Source organism: Rhinopithecus roxellana, chromosome 4, assembly GCF_007565055.1.
Source record: "Rhinopithecus roxellana isolate Shanxi Qingling chromosome 4, ASM756505v1, whole genome shotgun sequence".
Lineage (NCBI taxonomy): Eukaryota > Metazoa > Chordata > Mammalia > Primates > Cercopithecidae > Rhinopithecus > Rhinopithecus roxellana.
In genome coordinates, this window is record NC_044552.1 from 74,967,074 (window position 1) to 74,982,324 (window position 15,251).

General features: G+C 38.3%; 1 protein-coding gene across 1 annotated transcript in view; it reads left to right on the forward strand.

Moving 5' to 3' along the window:
* OSTM1 (osteoclastogenesis associated transmembrane protein 1) overlaps window positions 1-15,251 on the forward strand; it is a 34,788-nt gene that overhangs the window by 18,974 nt on the left and 563 nt on the right. The window contains exons 3-5 of the mRNA XM_010382490.2: window positions 2,975-3,072; window positions 8,941-9,108; window positions 10,688-10,853. Of these exons, the coding sequence (XP_010380792.1) occupies window positions 2,975-3,072; window positions 8,941-9,108; window positions 10,688-10,853 (432 nt within the window). The remainder of the gene's footprint in view (window positions 1-2,974; window positions 3,073-8,940; window positions 9,109-10,687; window positions 10,854-15,251) is intronic.

Genomic DNA, 15,251 nt, shown 5'->3' on the forward strand with positions numbered 1-15,251 from the left:
AATTTGCTATTGCTCTCTCATGATAATGCACTGTATACTACTCTTGTAGGCAGTATGTGGACCCCTTTCATCCCTATATTGTGTATGTCAGTTGTCATGACATAACTTATTATAACACGGATGTACAATTGTTGTGAATAAAATTGTATTCCCTCAACTTCCCTGCAACACATCAACTACAAAAACTGAAAACTTGTTCAGCCTTGTTAGCCTAATATCCTAATATTCTGCATATATGTAGTTGTTCTTATTTATATCAACTCTGCCTCATCCCTAAAAGGATTGCAGGCTACTTCATGCTGATATTAAAGTAACATTAAGAGGAGCTATGAGACGAGGTCTTACTCTTTCGTGCAGGTTGGAATGCAGTGGTGCAGTCACAGCTTATTGCAGCCTTGACCTCCCCAAACTGAAGCAATTCTCCCCTCTCAGCCTCCCAAGCAGCTGGGACCACAGATGCACGCCACCATGCCTGGCTAATTTTTGTATTATTTGTAGAGACAGGTTTTCACCATGTTGCCCAGGCTGGTCTCGAACTCCTGGACTCAGGCAATCTGCCCGCCTCCCAAAGTGCTGGGATTACAGATGTGAACCACCATGCTGGGCCTATTTTTATTTCAGTGCCTTATTAACTTGTGGTATGATCATCAGCATATCACCGATTTCTCTGGCTTAGTTTCCTAATTTGTAATGATCCCTCAGATTTTTTAAATGATAAGGGTGAGAAGTTAGAATGAGATTCATGTTCTTGAGAAGATAAAGCTTCAGAGAATGTAGGGTATGTGAGTTCAGAGAGGGGACGACTCTAGAAATAGGTTTACCAAGAGGGTCCTGTGTACAATGGGTGCAGAAGGAGCCCTGCACAAGGGGCCTGTGCAAGGAGGTGAATGGGGCTGAACTCCAGCTTAGCTTCTGGAGGCAGGAATGACCTTTTGTAATTTATCCACCCAGAGCGGGTATCTTTTTCTGATTTGCACAAAGGAGCTTTACTGTGCTGTCTGCCCCCTGTCTACGAGGTTTAGGTTTCATCTCAGTTGCTAACTCTGATCAGTTGGTGGGGACTGCCTGAATCCCTGTATGGTGTAAGATATATATGGGTAGTGGAGGGAGTAGGCAGTGGCATGTATTTGCAGACTCTGAGTCTTGAACTTTTAATGGTTTAGAATGTAGATATAAATATGTTATTTATTTTGCAGTGTTTGAGAGTGCAGGCTGAAGAATCAGTATGAGTAGAGATTCTAGCTTTTTACTTACCAGTTTTATGACCTTGTGCAACTTCCTTAATTTCTCTAAACTTCTCTCTGTTCCTTATTTATATAATAGAGATAATGATAATTTTTGCCTCATGGAATCACTGCAAGAATTAAATGGGCAAATGTGTTTGAAGTGCAGTGTAAGCATAGTTCTTAGAACATAGCAAGTATTTAGCAAGTGTTAACTTTCGTTGTAGTGTTTGTCTATCAGAGTACATGGATGTCCCTTAGTGTGTCATATCCTAGTGTCTACCTAGTCAGTCTCTCTTTTCTCCACGAATTCTACTTGCCCTGCTGCCTTTCTCCTGGGTAATTGCAATAGCTTTGTATGTTGTCTCTCCACTTCAGTTGAGAGAGATCCTATCTGATGGCCCTGAATTTCTAAATAAGGTGGGCATAATACAAAGCCATCTGTTGAAATTAAGGGGAACAAGAGTAGGGCTGGGGACTAGAGATTAGAAAATATTTGGAGCATCCCTTGTAGAACAATTAGTAGGGCATCTACAAGGATCGTTTTGTTTCCCTGAGATCAGAACACATGAATTTGAATTGGGTCCCTTATCATTTTAGAATTTCTGTAGTAGTATTCTATAACCAGAATGAGAGTATAGAAAGTAGATGGGGACTGTCCAGGGATGAAAATGGCCATGAGTGTGCGGAAGATAAAGAGGGCAAGGATTCTAGGAGAGTGAGATGGAAACGGCTGCCCACAAGTTCCAAGATCTGGATCCAGGCACTTGAACCTCGATTGGAGATAGCAGGCTGAGAACACAAGGAGAGGTAAAGAAAAAGGTTTACCTGAGGATAAAGACTAGGTTCCCTGGCTGAGCGCAGTGGCTCATGCCTTTAAGTAATCCCAGCACTTTGGAAGGCTGAGGTGGGAACATCACTTGAGCCCAGGAGTTCAAGTCTGCAATGAGCTGCAATTGTGCCACTGCACTCCAGCCTGGGCAACTGAGCAAGACCCCGTTTCTTAAAAAAAAAAAAAAAGAATAGATTATTCCCTGAAGAAGAGAAAATGGATACATAAATTGTGATATACATAGAAAACAAAAGGGGTGAGTGAACTTGAGCTAACTCTAAGCAAGTATAGCCAGTTGCAGAGAAATACCATTTATGTAGGATTTTTAAAAATGTAAAACAATTTTGTTTCTAGACTTTACTTGAAGCCCCCATGTCAGTATTTTAGGCAAAATTCTCATCAGTTTGTTTCTCTGGGCTCCCAACTCATGATGGATTAGAAAGAGCAAATTTTAAAAGTTACCCCATTAGGTACAATAAATGACTCATTAGTGAAGTTGGAAGATACAGGGAACTATGAAATTTGACACAAAAAATGATGATAAGGCATATGAGTTTTGGTAAAATGAATGCGGGGTAAACAGTCTTACGCCTAAATAGCACTATTAAGGCAGCATTTGATAGTTGATATTCCATGATTATGACCTTGTGCCATCAAAAGTCAATTTGAATTTTATTTGGTATATTTTTATGAAAAGAGGAGAGTATGTGATTATTTTAAGATGTTCATGAAAATGGTTATGACTTTTTTTTAACTTTTGGAAAATGAAAGGAGTGAACTTCATATATTTGGAAAATTCATGCTTGTTTGAATAAAGAATTACTGTAGTGTGAAATGAAGCTGATAGCTTAAGAGATAAACGACAACATATAATTGTTCCTTGAGTTATGTTAATATACTTTTTGAATTTTTTTGACAGATTGTTTAACAAACAACAGTGAAGAATTATCAAACAGCACAGTATATTTCCTTAATCTGTTTAATCACACCCTGACCTGCTTTGAGCATAACCTTCAGGTATTTTATATATAATATTTAAAATTAAAATGTTGCCTTATACAAAGGAATAATGTGCAGTTCCAAGTTTTTATAGCACTAATTATTGATATTTATCTAAATTCATGATATAGAGGAGTTAGTGGACCTGGATTTCTGCTCTTTAAGTAAGTTCTTCTACTTACAAATCATGAAAACTTCAGTTCTCTCATTTGTAAAATGGAGATAATATCTATCCTGCCTATCTTCAAGTATTTTGTAATGAGAATCTGGTGAGATAATGAGTGTGAAAACATTGAGGTGTGTGATTGTTTAATTAAAACAATGGTTTTCAATCTGACTTAGGTAGGTATTTTGCAGTGTAGTGTGATTCTGTCTATAGGAAGTTTATTCTTTGCCTGAAATTTGCTTAAATATGTTTTACCTACCTTAAAAAGCACTGTTTAGTAAGGTAACTTTGAGTATTGAATTATGATAATAAAAGGTAGCCTTTAAGAATCTTAACCTTGTAGATTTTTGCCGTCTCTGCCTCTGACTCTTGAATTTTGGTATTGGAACTTGTCTGATCGTGGTGAAGGATGAGGTTGGAACTCTGGCTACAATGTAGTTTTGAAACTTACATAACAAGGAAGTAATCCCCACAGTAGATGTACACATGCTTACGATATAAGCATGTATGATTTCCTCTGTAATAAATGTGGTAACACTGAATTATGAATTTCCCTGAGAATAGTAAAAATTGGGCCGGGTGTGGTATCTCATGCCTGTAATCCCAGCACCTTGGGAGGCCGAGGCGGGCAGATCACTTGAAGTCAGTAGTTTGAGACCAAACTGACCAATATGGTGAAACCCTGTCTCTACTAAAAATACAAAAATTAGCCAGGCTTGGTGGCGCACACGTGTAGTCCCAGGTACTCGGAAGGCTGAGGCAGGAGAATCGCTTGAACCTGGGAAATAGAGGTTGCAGTGAATTGAGATCACGCCACTGCACTCCAGCCTGGGCGTTGCAGCGAGACTCTTTCTCAAAAACAAAAAAAAAAAAAAAAAATAGGTGAACATTTCTTAGAATTTGTTCTGCAGCATGTTAATAGATGTCCTATCAGAAAGGGTTTAGTATTCCATTAAGGTTGAGAAATGCTTTACTACAGGACTTCACAACCTTTAGTGGACTGATGTGTGTTGTAACACTCAAATAGCAATTTTTCTATAAAGTTGTCCTCTTATCTATGGCTTCACTTTCCACAGTTTCAGTTACCTGTGGCCAACTGCAGCCCAAAACTATTAAATGGAAAATTCTGGAAACAATAAGTTTTAAATTGCATACCATAAACAGTCTTCTTTTCATTTAACTTAGAGCACTTGTATGAGTTTGGTAGATTTCTAGAAGTGGAATTACTATATTACCAACCTAAGAAAAAGACACTAGAGAAAATTATCTCCAAATATGATGAGTGTACTAGGGAATAAGAAAGGAGTATCATAATTTGGAATGCACTGGCAAACCACCAGTACATCCAGTGAGGGAAGGGTAAAGGGAAGCTTTTACTAGCAAAAAGGGAGAGGTTCACACAAGCTGCTTAGAAACTGAGTCCACTGGTTCCAGAGGCTCAAAGCCAGAGTTGTCGTCAGTTCATTGGTGGAGATGCCATTACTGGGCAAGTGTTCTTCTGAGCGCATCTTATCCAAATCACTGCAGTCCTAAAGAATGGCAGTGGTAAACCATGTGAAAGCAGGAGTTGCATGAAGGGTGTGAAAGGGTTTCTTGTGGGGTTTTTAGAAAGTCCTTGGAAACAGCTATGTCAGATACATAAGCATGAGTCTCCTCTCCTTTGGGCCTTCCTGGCTGTATTTTGTCTGGGTCTGACAAAGATGATTTCATCCTAATGTCTGCAACTTTCACATTATCAAAAGATACGTGCATTTTAAATTTTAATAAAAATGGCAGCCAGGTATGACGACTCCTGCCTGTAATCCCAGCACTTTGGAAGGTTGAAGTGGGAGGATCATTTGAGCCCAGGATTTGAAATTTGTCTGGGCAAAAAAGAAAAAAAAAAAGGTTAAATTACTCCCCATCAAGATTATATGCACAATTTTAGCTAAATTGATCATGTGCTCAATTTTTTTTTTTTTTTTTTTTTTTTTTGAGACAGAGTCTCGCTCTGTCACCCAGGCGGGGGTGCAGTGGCGCGATCTCAGCTCACTGCAAGCTCCACCTCCTGAATTCACACCATTCTCCTGCCTCAGCCTCCTGAGTAGCTGGGACTACAGGCGCCTGCTACCATGCCCAGTTAACTTTTTGTCTTTTTAGTAGAGACGGGGTTTCACTGTGTTAGCCAGGATGGTCTCGATGTCCTGACCTCGTGATCTGCCCACCTCGGCCTCCCAAAGTGCTGGGATTACAGGCATGAGTCACCGCGCCTGGCCCTGTGCTCAGTTTTTAGCTAAGTGCACAATTGTTCTGTGAAAAACAAGCAATAGGCTATTTCTTGTAGCAGACTAAGGAGAGACTTAGTTTTTCTGTCAAATAGATGGTGAAGGTCACATTGTTGGGCCTACATCAGTGTAGTTAGTTTGATTTTTCTCTTTTCTCTTTCATCCCAATGTTCAGTTAATATCCTTTCTTCATACTAGAAGGTAAAGAATAACTGGCATAGAAAGCAAAGGTGTGAATTGACTGTTTAGCAAACTTATTCTTGAAAAGTCAAGTGTCAGTCTAGAAGTACAAAAGATTGAGATTTACTAGCATAATTTAAAAAAAAATTTTTTTATTATTATACTTTAAGTTCTAGGGTACATGTGCATAAGGTGCAGGTTTGTTACATATGTATACTTGTGCCATGTTGGTGTGCTGCACCCATCAACTCGTCAGCACCCATCAACTCGTCATTTACATCAGGTATAACTCCCAATGCAATCCCTCCCCCATCCCCCTTCCCCATAATAGGCCCCGGTGTGTGATGTTCCCCTTCCCGAGTCCAAGTGATCTCATTGTTCAGTTCCCACCTATGAGTGAGAACATGCGGTGTTTGGTTTTCTGTTCTTGTGATAGTTTGCTGAGAATGATGGTTTCCAGCTGCATCCATGTCCCTACAAAGGACACAAACTCATCCTTTTTTATGGCTGCATAGTATTCCATGGTGTATATGTGCCACATTTTCTTAATCCAGTCTGTCACTGATGGACATTTGGGTTGATTCCAAGTCTTTGCTATTGTGAGTAGTGCTGCAATGAACATACGTGTGCATGTGTCTTTATAGCAGCATGATTTAAAATCCTTTGGGTATATACTCAGTAATGGGATGGCTGGGTCGTATGGTACTTCTAGTTCTGGATCCTTGAGGAATGGCCATACTGTTTTCCATAATGGTTGAACTAGTTTACAATCCCACCAACAGTGTAAAACTGTTCCTATTTCTCCACATCCTCTCTAGCACCTGTTGTTTCCTGACTTTTTAATGATTGCCATTCTAACTGGTGTGAGATGGTATCTCATTGTGGTTTTGATTTGCATTTCTCTGATGGCGAGTGATGATGAGCATTTTTTCATGTGTCTGTTGGCTGTATGCATGTCTTCTTTTGAGAAATGTTTGTTCATATCCTTTGCCCACTTTTTGATGGGGTTGTTTGTTTTTTTCTTGTAAATTTGTTTGAGTTCTTTGTAGGTTCTGGATATTAGCCCTTTGTCAGATGAGTAGTTTGCAAAAATTTTCTCCCATTCTGTAGGTTGCCTGTTCACTCTGATGGTAGTTTCTTTTGCTGTGCAGAAGCTCTTTAGTTTAATTAGATCCCATTTGTCAATTTTGGCTTTTGTTGCCGTTGCTTTTGGTGTTTTAGACATGAAGTCTTTGCCCATGCCTATGTCCTGAATGGTATTACCTAGGTTTTCTTTTAGGGTTTTTATGGTATTAGGTCTAACATTTAAGCCTCTAATCCATCTTGAATTAATTTTCGTATAAGGTGTAAGGAAAGGATCCAGTTTCAGCTTTCTACTTATGGCTAGTCAATTTTCATAGCACCATTTATTAAATAGGGAATCCTTTCCCCATTTCTTGTTTTTCTCAGGTTTGTCAAAGATCAGATGGCTGTAGATGTGTAGTATTATTTCTGAGGACTCTGTTCTGTTCCATTGGTCTATATCTCTATTTTGGTACCAGGACAATGCTGTTTTGGTTACGGTAGCCTTGTAGTATAGTTTGAAGTCAGGTAGCGTGATGCCTCCAGCTTTGTTCTTTTGACTTAGGATTGTCTTGGCAATGCAGGCCCTTTTTTGGTTCCATATGAATTTTTAAAGCAGTTTTTTCCAATTCTGTGAAGAAACTCATTGGTAGCTTGATGGGGATGGCATTGAATCTATAAATCACCTTGGGCAGTATGGCCATTTCCACGATATTAATTCTTCCTATCCATGAGCATGGTATGTTCTTCCATTTGTTTGTGTCCTCTTTGATTTCACTGAGCAGTGGTTTGTAGTTCTCCTTGAAGAGGTCCTTTACATCCCTTGTAAGTTGGATTCCTAGGTATTTTATTCTCTTTGAAGCAATTGTGAATGGAAGTTCATTCATGATTTGGCTCTCTGTTTGTCTGTTACTGGTGTATAAGAATGCTTGTGATTTTTGCACATTAATTTTGTATCCTGAGACTTTGCTGAAGTTGCTTATCAGCTTAAGGAGATTTTGGGCTGAGACGATCGGGTTTTCTAAATATACAATCATGTCATCTGCACACAGGGACAATTTGACTTCTTCTTTTCCTAACTGAATACCCTTGATTTCTTTCTCTTGCCTGATTGCCCTAGCCAGAAATTCCAACACTATGTTGAATAGGAGTGGTGAGAGAGGGCATCCCTGTCTTGTGCCAGTTTTCAAAGGGAATGCTTCCAGTTTTTGCCCATTCAGTATTATATTGGCTGTGGGTTTGTCATAAATAGCTCTTATTATCATCCTGATACCAAAGCCTGGCAGAGACACAACAAAAAAAGAGAATTTTAGACCAATATCCCTGATGCAAAAATCCTCAATAAAATACTGGCAAGCCGAATCCAGCAGCACATCAAAAAGCTTATCCAGCATGATCAAGTGGGCTTCATCCCTGGGATGCAAGGCTGGTTTAACATACACAAATCAATAAACGTAATCCAGCATATAAACAGAACCAAAGACAAAAACCACACGATTATCTCAATAGATGCAGAAAAGGCCTTTGACAAAATTCAACAGCCCTTCATGCTAAAAACTCTCAATAAATTTGGTATTACTAGCATAATATTTTATGTACCTCTACTCTCCTCATTTTAGGTTATACAATTCTTTGGTATTTGGCCCTTTTTGTTGACTAGAAAGGCCTGGATTATGAGCCTTGTGATGAGAGAATTGAGTAGGGATGCAGTTTTGGTGCCTTTTCCCTTTCCATTTAAAAAGTCCTGTCTCAGCAAGATAAACTATGGTGTTGAAGTCAGCATAGGCAGGAACCTATTTTATTTATTCAGTGAGAGTAGGATAGATAACTGCAGGTTTATAATGAGATAATTTAGGAAATTTTGTATTTAGTTACTAGTAATTTGGCATATGAATTATTGTTATCTTCAGTTAACATTAGCTAATGCAGCAGTTTTCAAAATTTAGAGGCACCTAGAAAGTTCCAAACAGTTTGCCATCTGCTTCACATACCAGATCTCTAATCCTTTGGACTTATAATACAGGTAGAGGTCGTTTTATTTTATAGATGATAAAACTGAGACTCAGAGTGATTTAGTAACCTACCCAACATCACAGCTTAGCACTTTAACATACCATATTGTTTCCCGTCTTCTAGAAAGGCAAATAGCTTACATTAAAGAGATATTGTGTATAATGTTTATTGTATATATTACATGTGCCTTTGTCATTTTAGGGGAATGCACATAGTCTTTTACAGACAAAAAATTATTCAGAAGTATGCAAAAACTGTCGTGAAGCATACAAAACTCTGAGTAGTCTGTACAGTGAAATGCAAAAAATGAATGAACTTGAGAATAAGGCTGAACCTGGAACACATTTATGCATTGACGTGGAAGATGCAGTAAGTACTTTGCTTCTGATGTGATACATATCTTAGAGTGTTATTGAATGTACCTTCAGTGTGATTATTCTTTTTGGAGATGCGGTGGAATCTGCATATTCTGTCTTCAACCAAAAATAACTAGTTATAAAGTAGTAAAGTTTTAGAATATCTGGTCTGTTAAACCAAAATGGATATTTCCCTAGTAGTCTCATGGGTAGGATAAAAATAAAATAAAACAGAAATTAATTAGGCACTTCATAAGTTGAGTTGATGATTTGGTACATTTAATCTTTTTAAATTTGAAAATATGTGCCATTTGCAGAGGTGTAGGTATTGTTATATGTTTATATTTCAGTTTCTTGTGCACTTATTGCTAATTTAAGAAGTTTCTGGGTGGGGCGTGGTGACTCACACCTGTAATCCTAGCACTTTGGGAGGCCGAGGCGGGCAGATCACGAGGTCAGGAGTTCAAGACCAGCCTGACCAACATGGTGAAGCCCCCATCTCTACTGAAAATACAAAAATTAGCCAGGCATAGTGGCACACGCCTATTATCCCAACTACTCAGGAGGCTGAGGCAGGAAAATCGCTTGAACCCTGGAGGCAGAGGTTGCAGTGAGCAGAGATTGCACCACCGCACTCCAGCCTGGGCAACAAAGCGAGACTCCGTCTCAAAAAAAAAAGATGTTTCTGGATTTCACTACCTGTTTTAGAAGCCATTCCTCAATAACTTCCTATTCCATTGTTTTATTTTCTTATATCTGTTACCGTCTGAAAATATTTGTTTATAGTCTGTCTTCCTCACCAAAATATAAGCCACATGAGGACAAGGACTTAGGCTTTTTTTGTTCACCATTCAGTATTTAGGACAGTCTAGCATATAATGGGCTTAATAAACAAATTGAATGGTCAAAAAAATTTTTTTTTCTCCATTTTATAGCCTGCCTTTACATAGGGTGCCACTAGATGGCAATCATGCCTTTTTAGGCACTATGATGCCTGAGTATTGGGACATCAGAGGAAACAGAAATTATTGGCTCAAAGTGGAGAACTTGAGGTCAAAATTAATGAGCGTAAGAATTGAGAACGAGTGTGAATTATCATAGCAGCTCAGAGGGAACTATAAGGACCAATAATATTCGAGATGGTTAAAAAGCACTTAAAATGAAATGTACAGTGTGGATTTTTGTTTGTTTTTACTGCTCCCTTCCTATTGCCTAAAAACAGTACCTGGTTTCTAGTAGGCTCTCAATAAATAATAAATATTTTGTAAATGAATAAAACATGGCCTAACTATATTCCTCTTCATACAAGTTCTCTGTTTGAATGTACAAATGGTTGACATTCTAGAATACTGTGGTCAGTGTTATGGACTTAGAATATGAAATTTCTGTATGGATATAAATTTATACAATGACTGATTGTGAACCAGGTTTTTTTCGTGGCAGAAGAAGTTGTCCTCAACTATCAGTAGATTTTTAGAGGTATGTATTTAGTCTAAATTCTAGGTTCCTGTTTAGTTATTAGCAAAATAATTATAAGAAATTGAAGACAAGTTAAATATAAAATAGAATGATATTGTTTGTTCTTGTTACAGATGAACATCACCCGAAAACTTTGGAGTCGAACTTTCAACTGTTCAGTCCCTTGCAGTGACACAGTGCCTGTAATTGCTGTTTCTGTGTTCATTCTCTTTCTACCTGTCGTCTTCTACCTTAGTAGTTTTCTTCACTCAGAACAAAAGAAACGCAAACTCATTCTGCGTAAGTTTTTTACAATTATTTATTTTATAGATAAAAGCCTGTATTTTAAAAACTTAGACCTGTTTTAGAAATGATAGCTACTCTGAGAACTCAAAGTGGATTAGCCTAAAAGGACTCTCTGCTTTAAATTTTACAGTCATGCTTACTGTGAAAAAGATCTGTGAAAATTTTATAAGTGTAGACAATATAAAGTTAAAACAGGGCCGGGCGCAGTGGCTCACGCCTGTAATCCCAGCACTTCGGACACTTTGGGAGGCTGAGGAGGGTGGATCACGAGGTCAGGAGATCAAGACCTGGCTAACACAGTGAAACCCCATCTCTACTAAAAATACAAAAAATTAGCCGGGTGTGGTGGCACATGCCTGTAGTTCCAGCTACTCAGCAGGCTGAGGGGAGAGAATCACTTGAACTTGGGAGGCGGAGGTTGAAGTGAACCGAGATCGCCCCACTGCACTCTAGCCTGGGAAGCAGAGTGAGAATGTCTCAAAAAAAAAAGTTAAAACACAGTGTCTTTCAGATGATTAAATTGAAAATGCTAGATTACCCCTGGAATAAGGTTGGCAACAACAGAAGAATAGCAACAGAGGCTTTGCACTCCTGACATGGCAATAGCAGGGAGATACAGCTCTTAGATCCACTGGAGTCATGGGTCTTAGAACCACCTAAAAGTGTGGCAGGCAGGAAGAAACTATAGCTAACATACAGGCAGTTTGTGAACAAATTGGAATCGTAGTTCCAAGGAGATTACTTGACATAATAGTATATGCTCAATACATATTCATTCCCTTTCTTTCTCCCTATGAAATAGGCCAGAGCAAAAGAAGCACTAACTAGAGATCCCATCCAGCTAAAGAAGAGTGGCTTCTAAGTCACGTGGGTTTCTTGTTTATTATCAGAATGAAAGTATGGGCTTATGCTTTAACAATTTTAGTTTTTAAAAAAGTGAACTGTTTAGGGAAAAAAGTTAACTTTCTTTTCTCTCAAATACTGTTTGTAGTCTAGGAATGTATGATATAAAAATTCTTTTCCCCGTAAATTTCGATCACTGCTTCATCTAACTTTGCTTCTAATATATCTAACTTTTAAAAAAAGGTTACCTGTAGATGAGTTTGAACTGAATTTGTAATGTTTCATCACTCTAAAATGCTACTAGAGGGGAGAGTCTTTGTCACGGGTGTATTTAGTAAAGCTTTTTGAAGGCTGCCAGCATTCTGTAAATATGTAGTAGCTCAGGTCCTTGAAGTACTTATTCAGAATAACAGCAAAATATTGTGGGCACCTCACCATTGAGAAACTATTTTTCAGAGCTTGGTGTACTTTTAAAGTTTAACATCTTATATCTTATTTGCCTTGCAAACCTATTTAACTTTATGGAAAGTATTTACTACTTCTGATCAGGATTTTTTGTTTGTCGTCACAGTAAAAGTCACTACCAGTGTCACTATTTGCTATGGAAGCCACAAACCTTATAGTCATTTCTTACTTCTTTTCTTTCTTTCATTTTTCCATTCCCACATTCCCCTCCTCATCCCCTTTTAATTCATTAGCAAGTATGCTGCCAGTCCTACTTAGTTAGTCTTCTGTCTCCCCCCACTGGTAAACCAAGCCATCTTCATCTCTCTCTTATTTATTTATTTATTTATTTATTTATTTATTTATTTATTTATTTTTGAGACAGAGTCTCACTCTATCACCCAGGCTGGAGTGCAGTGGCATGATCTCGGCTCACTGCAACCCCACCTCCTGGTTTCAAGCTATTCTCCTGCCCCATTCTCCTGAGTAGCTGGGAGTACAGGCACATGATACCACGCCCAGCTAATTTTTGTATTTTTAGTAGAGACGGGGTTTCAACATATTGGCCAGGCTGGTGTCAAACTCCTGACCTTGTGATCTGCTCACCTTGGCCTCCCAAAGTGCTGGGACTACAGGCGTGAGCCACCGCGCCTGGCCCTTCATCTCTTACCTGTACTAATGCAAGAGCCTCTTAACTGGTATCCCTCCTTCCATTTCTTGATCTACTAAAATCCATATGCCATATAGTGGCTAAAATAATTTTTTAAACACAAATTCACCATGTTTCTCTACTACTTGGAGCCCTTAATGTGTTCCCATTGTACCTAGAATAAATCCAAACTTACTTTCCAGGGTCTGCTCTCCAAGCTGTACATGACCTGCCCCATAGCCACCTTTTTAAACTCGTCACATCCATTCTCCTCATTGCTCATGGTGCTGTGGACAGTCTGGTTCCTTTCTGTTCTTCTCTGCTACCAAGCTCATTCACACTGCCGCTTTTCCAAGGCCCGTGCCTCTTTCCTTACCTGGCTTCTTGCAAGCCAGGTCTTAGCTCTAAAGTTACTTGCTCAAAGAGACCTTTTATGACTCCCCAGTCTAAGAGTACACCCCTCCATTCATTTTTCTGTGCCGTCTTTCTTTAATGGCACTTAATCACTTAAGCTAATTTTAATTAAATAATTGGTTATTTAAATCATCTTCTTCATTTATTCTCTATTTGTTTGTCTCCCCTGCCTGGAGGGAGCAGCTGACTGTATTAGAGGTGTTGAAATTCACCATTAGATGATCCCTGGGGTAGAATTTTAAAGGATGTGGGGATTTATCAGGTAGAGAATATAAAGGCAAGTAAGTTGTAGGTGTATGTACTCATTCGTATTTAACTTGGCCAGTTTATTAAGTCATTTGAAATTTAGTCAGAAGCTAGATCACTTCTAGTAGTTTTTAACAAAGTAATTCTCAAAAACCCAAACTATTGATTTGGTTTGCCTCCCAAATCTGCTGAAGGCTTAAGAAGTAGATTTTGGTTTAGGTCAATGTTTTTAGTTTAAGTTTTCCCTTTAGTTTAAGCTGAAGCAGTACACTGGTCCAGGAAGTCATGTTGTCATTTTCCACTTACAGTGGTGGACAGGGGGACCCTGATGGAAACCAGAGACACTGGTAGGCCGGGCGCAGTGGCTCACGCCTGTAATCCCAACACTTTGGGAGGCCAAGGTGGGCAGATCACGAGGTCAGGAGATCGAGAACATTCTGGCTAACATGGTGAAACCCCGTCTCTACTAAAAATACAAAAAAAAAAAAAAAAATTAGCTGGGCATGGTGGCGGGTGCCTGTAGTCCCAGCTATTCGGGAAGCTGAGGCAGGAGAATGGCGTGAACCCGGGAGGCGGAGCTTGCAGTGAGCTGAGATCGAGCCACTGCACTCCAGCCTGGGCGACAGAGATGAGACTCTGTCTAAAAATAAAAAAATAAAAAGTAAAAAATGAAAATAAAATAAAATAAGCAGAAACACTGGTTCTCATCCTTGGCTACATATCGGAATTATTGCAGAGCTTTAAAAAAAAGTACAGGTACTAGGGTCTCATTACAGAGCTTCTAAATCATAGCCCCTACCCAAGTTTTGTGAAGCTCTGAAGTAGGGACACTCTTAGTTACTCAGTATAAATGCTCTCACTGTGGGCATGATTGTTTTTCATTTCTAGAACATGAGAAACATTCGTGTTTAACTGTAAGTACAAAACATATTACCAAGTCAAATAGCCATGATTTGTTTTATTAACCCTAATGACTCAGTCTCATTAGCATCAAATCAGAATTGATGGTAATGTATTTTGTTAGCTGCCATATGTGTTTGTGTGTGTATATAACATAAAACTCACTTTTCTTTGAGCATCTTTAAAGATTTTTTTTCATAATGCAGGATTCCATAATAATATACAACTCACTTTTCTTTGAGGGTCATTAAAATTTTTTTTTTTTCCATTACAGAGTTCTTTCACTGAATTTTTTTTCACCTGAAAATAGAAGCAGTTGTATTTCTTTATTTTCAATATATATACCTTTCCTTTTCTTTCTCTTGCCTTGTTGCACTGGTGATAAATTAGTGGCATGATGTCGAGCAAGACCAGGTATTTTTGTCTTATTCTAGATCTTAGGGGGAACAATCATTCAGTCTTTCACAATTAAGCATAATGATTGCTATAGAATCTTTGTATATGCTCTTTATCAGGTTGAAGAAGTTTTCACTGAATTCTTTTAAGAGAAATTTAGATTTGGATTTCTAACTTAGACTTTTAGATGTATAATTTTGTTTTTCTACCTTATAGCGCTTTCATTGTCTAAGTATATTTATTTCACCTACATTACATATTTAAGATTGTGATGTTCAAGAAGATATAAATAATGTTGTTTTATTTGGTACTGCTTCTAGCAAAGTCGTGCAATTTCTAACAAAGTTATGTTTTTTGAGGTTGGTAGAAAAAAGTTTTAATTAGATTTTAATTCTTATAAGGCTGGAACTGTTAGGATTCAAACATAGAATTGATAGACAAATACTGTAGTTTACATAAAAATAGTAAATAATTATGTTTGATAATTAAATTTAAGTTAA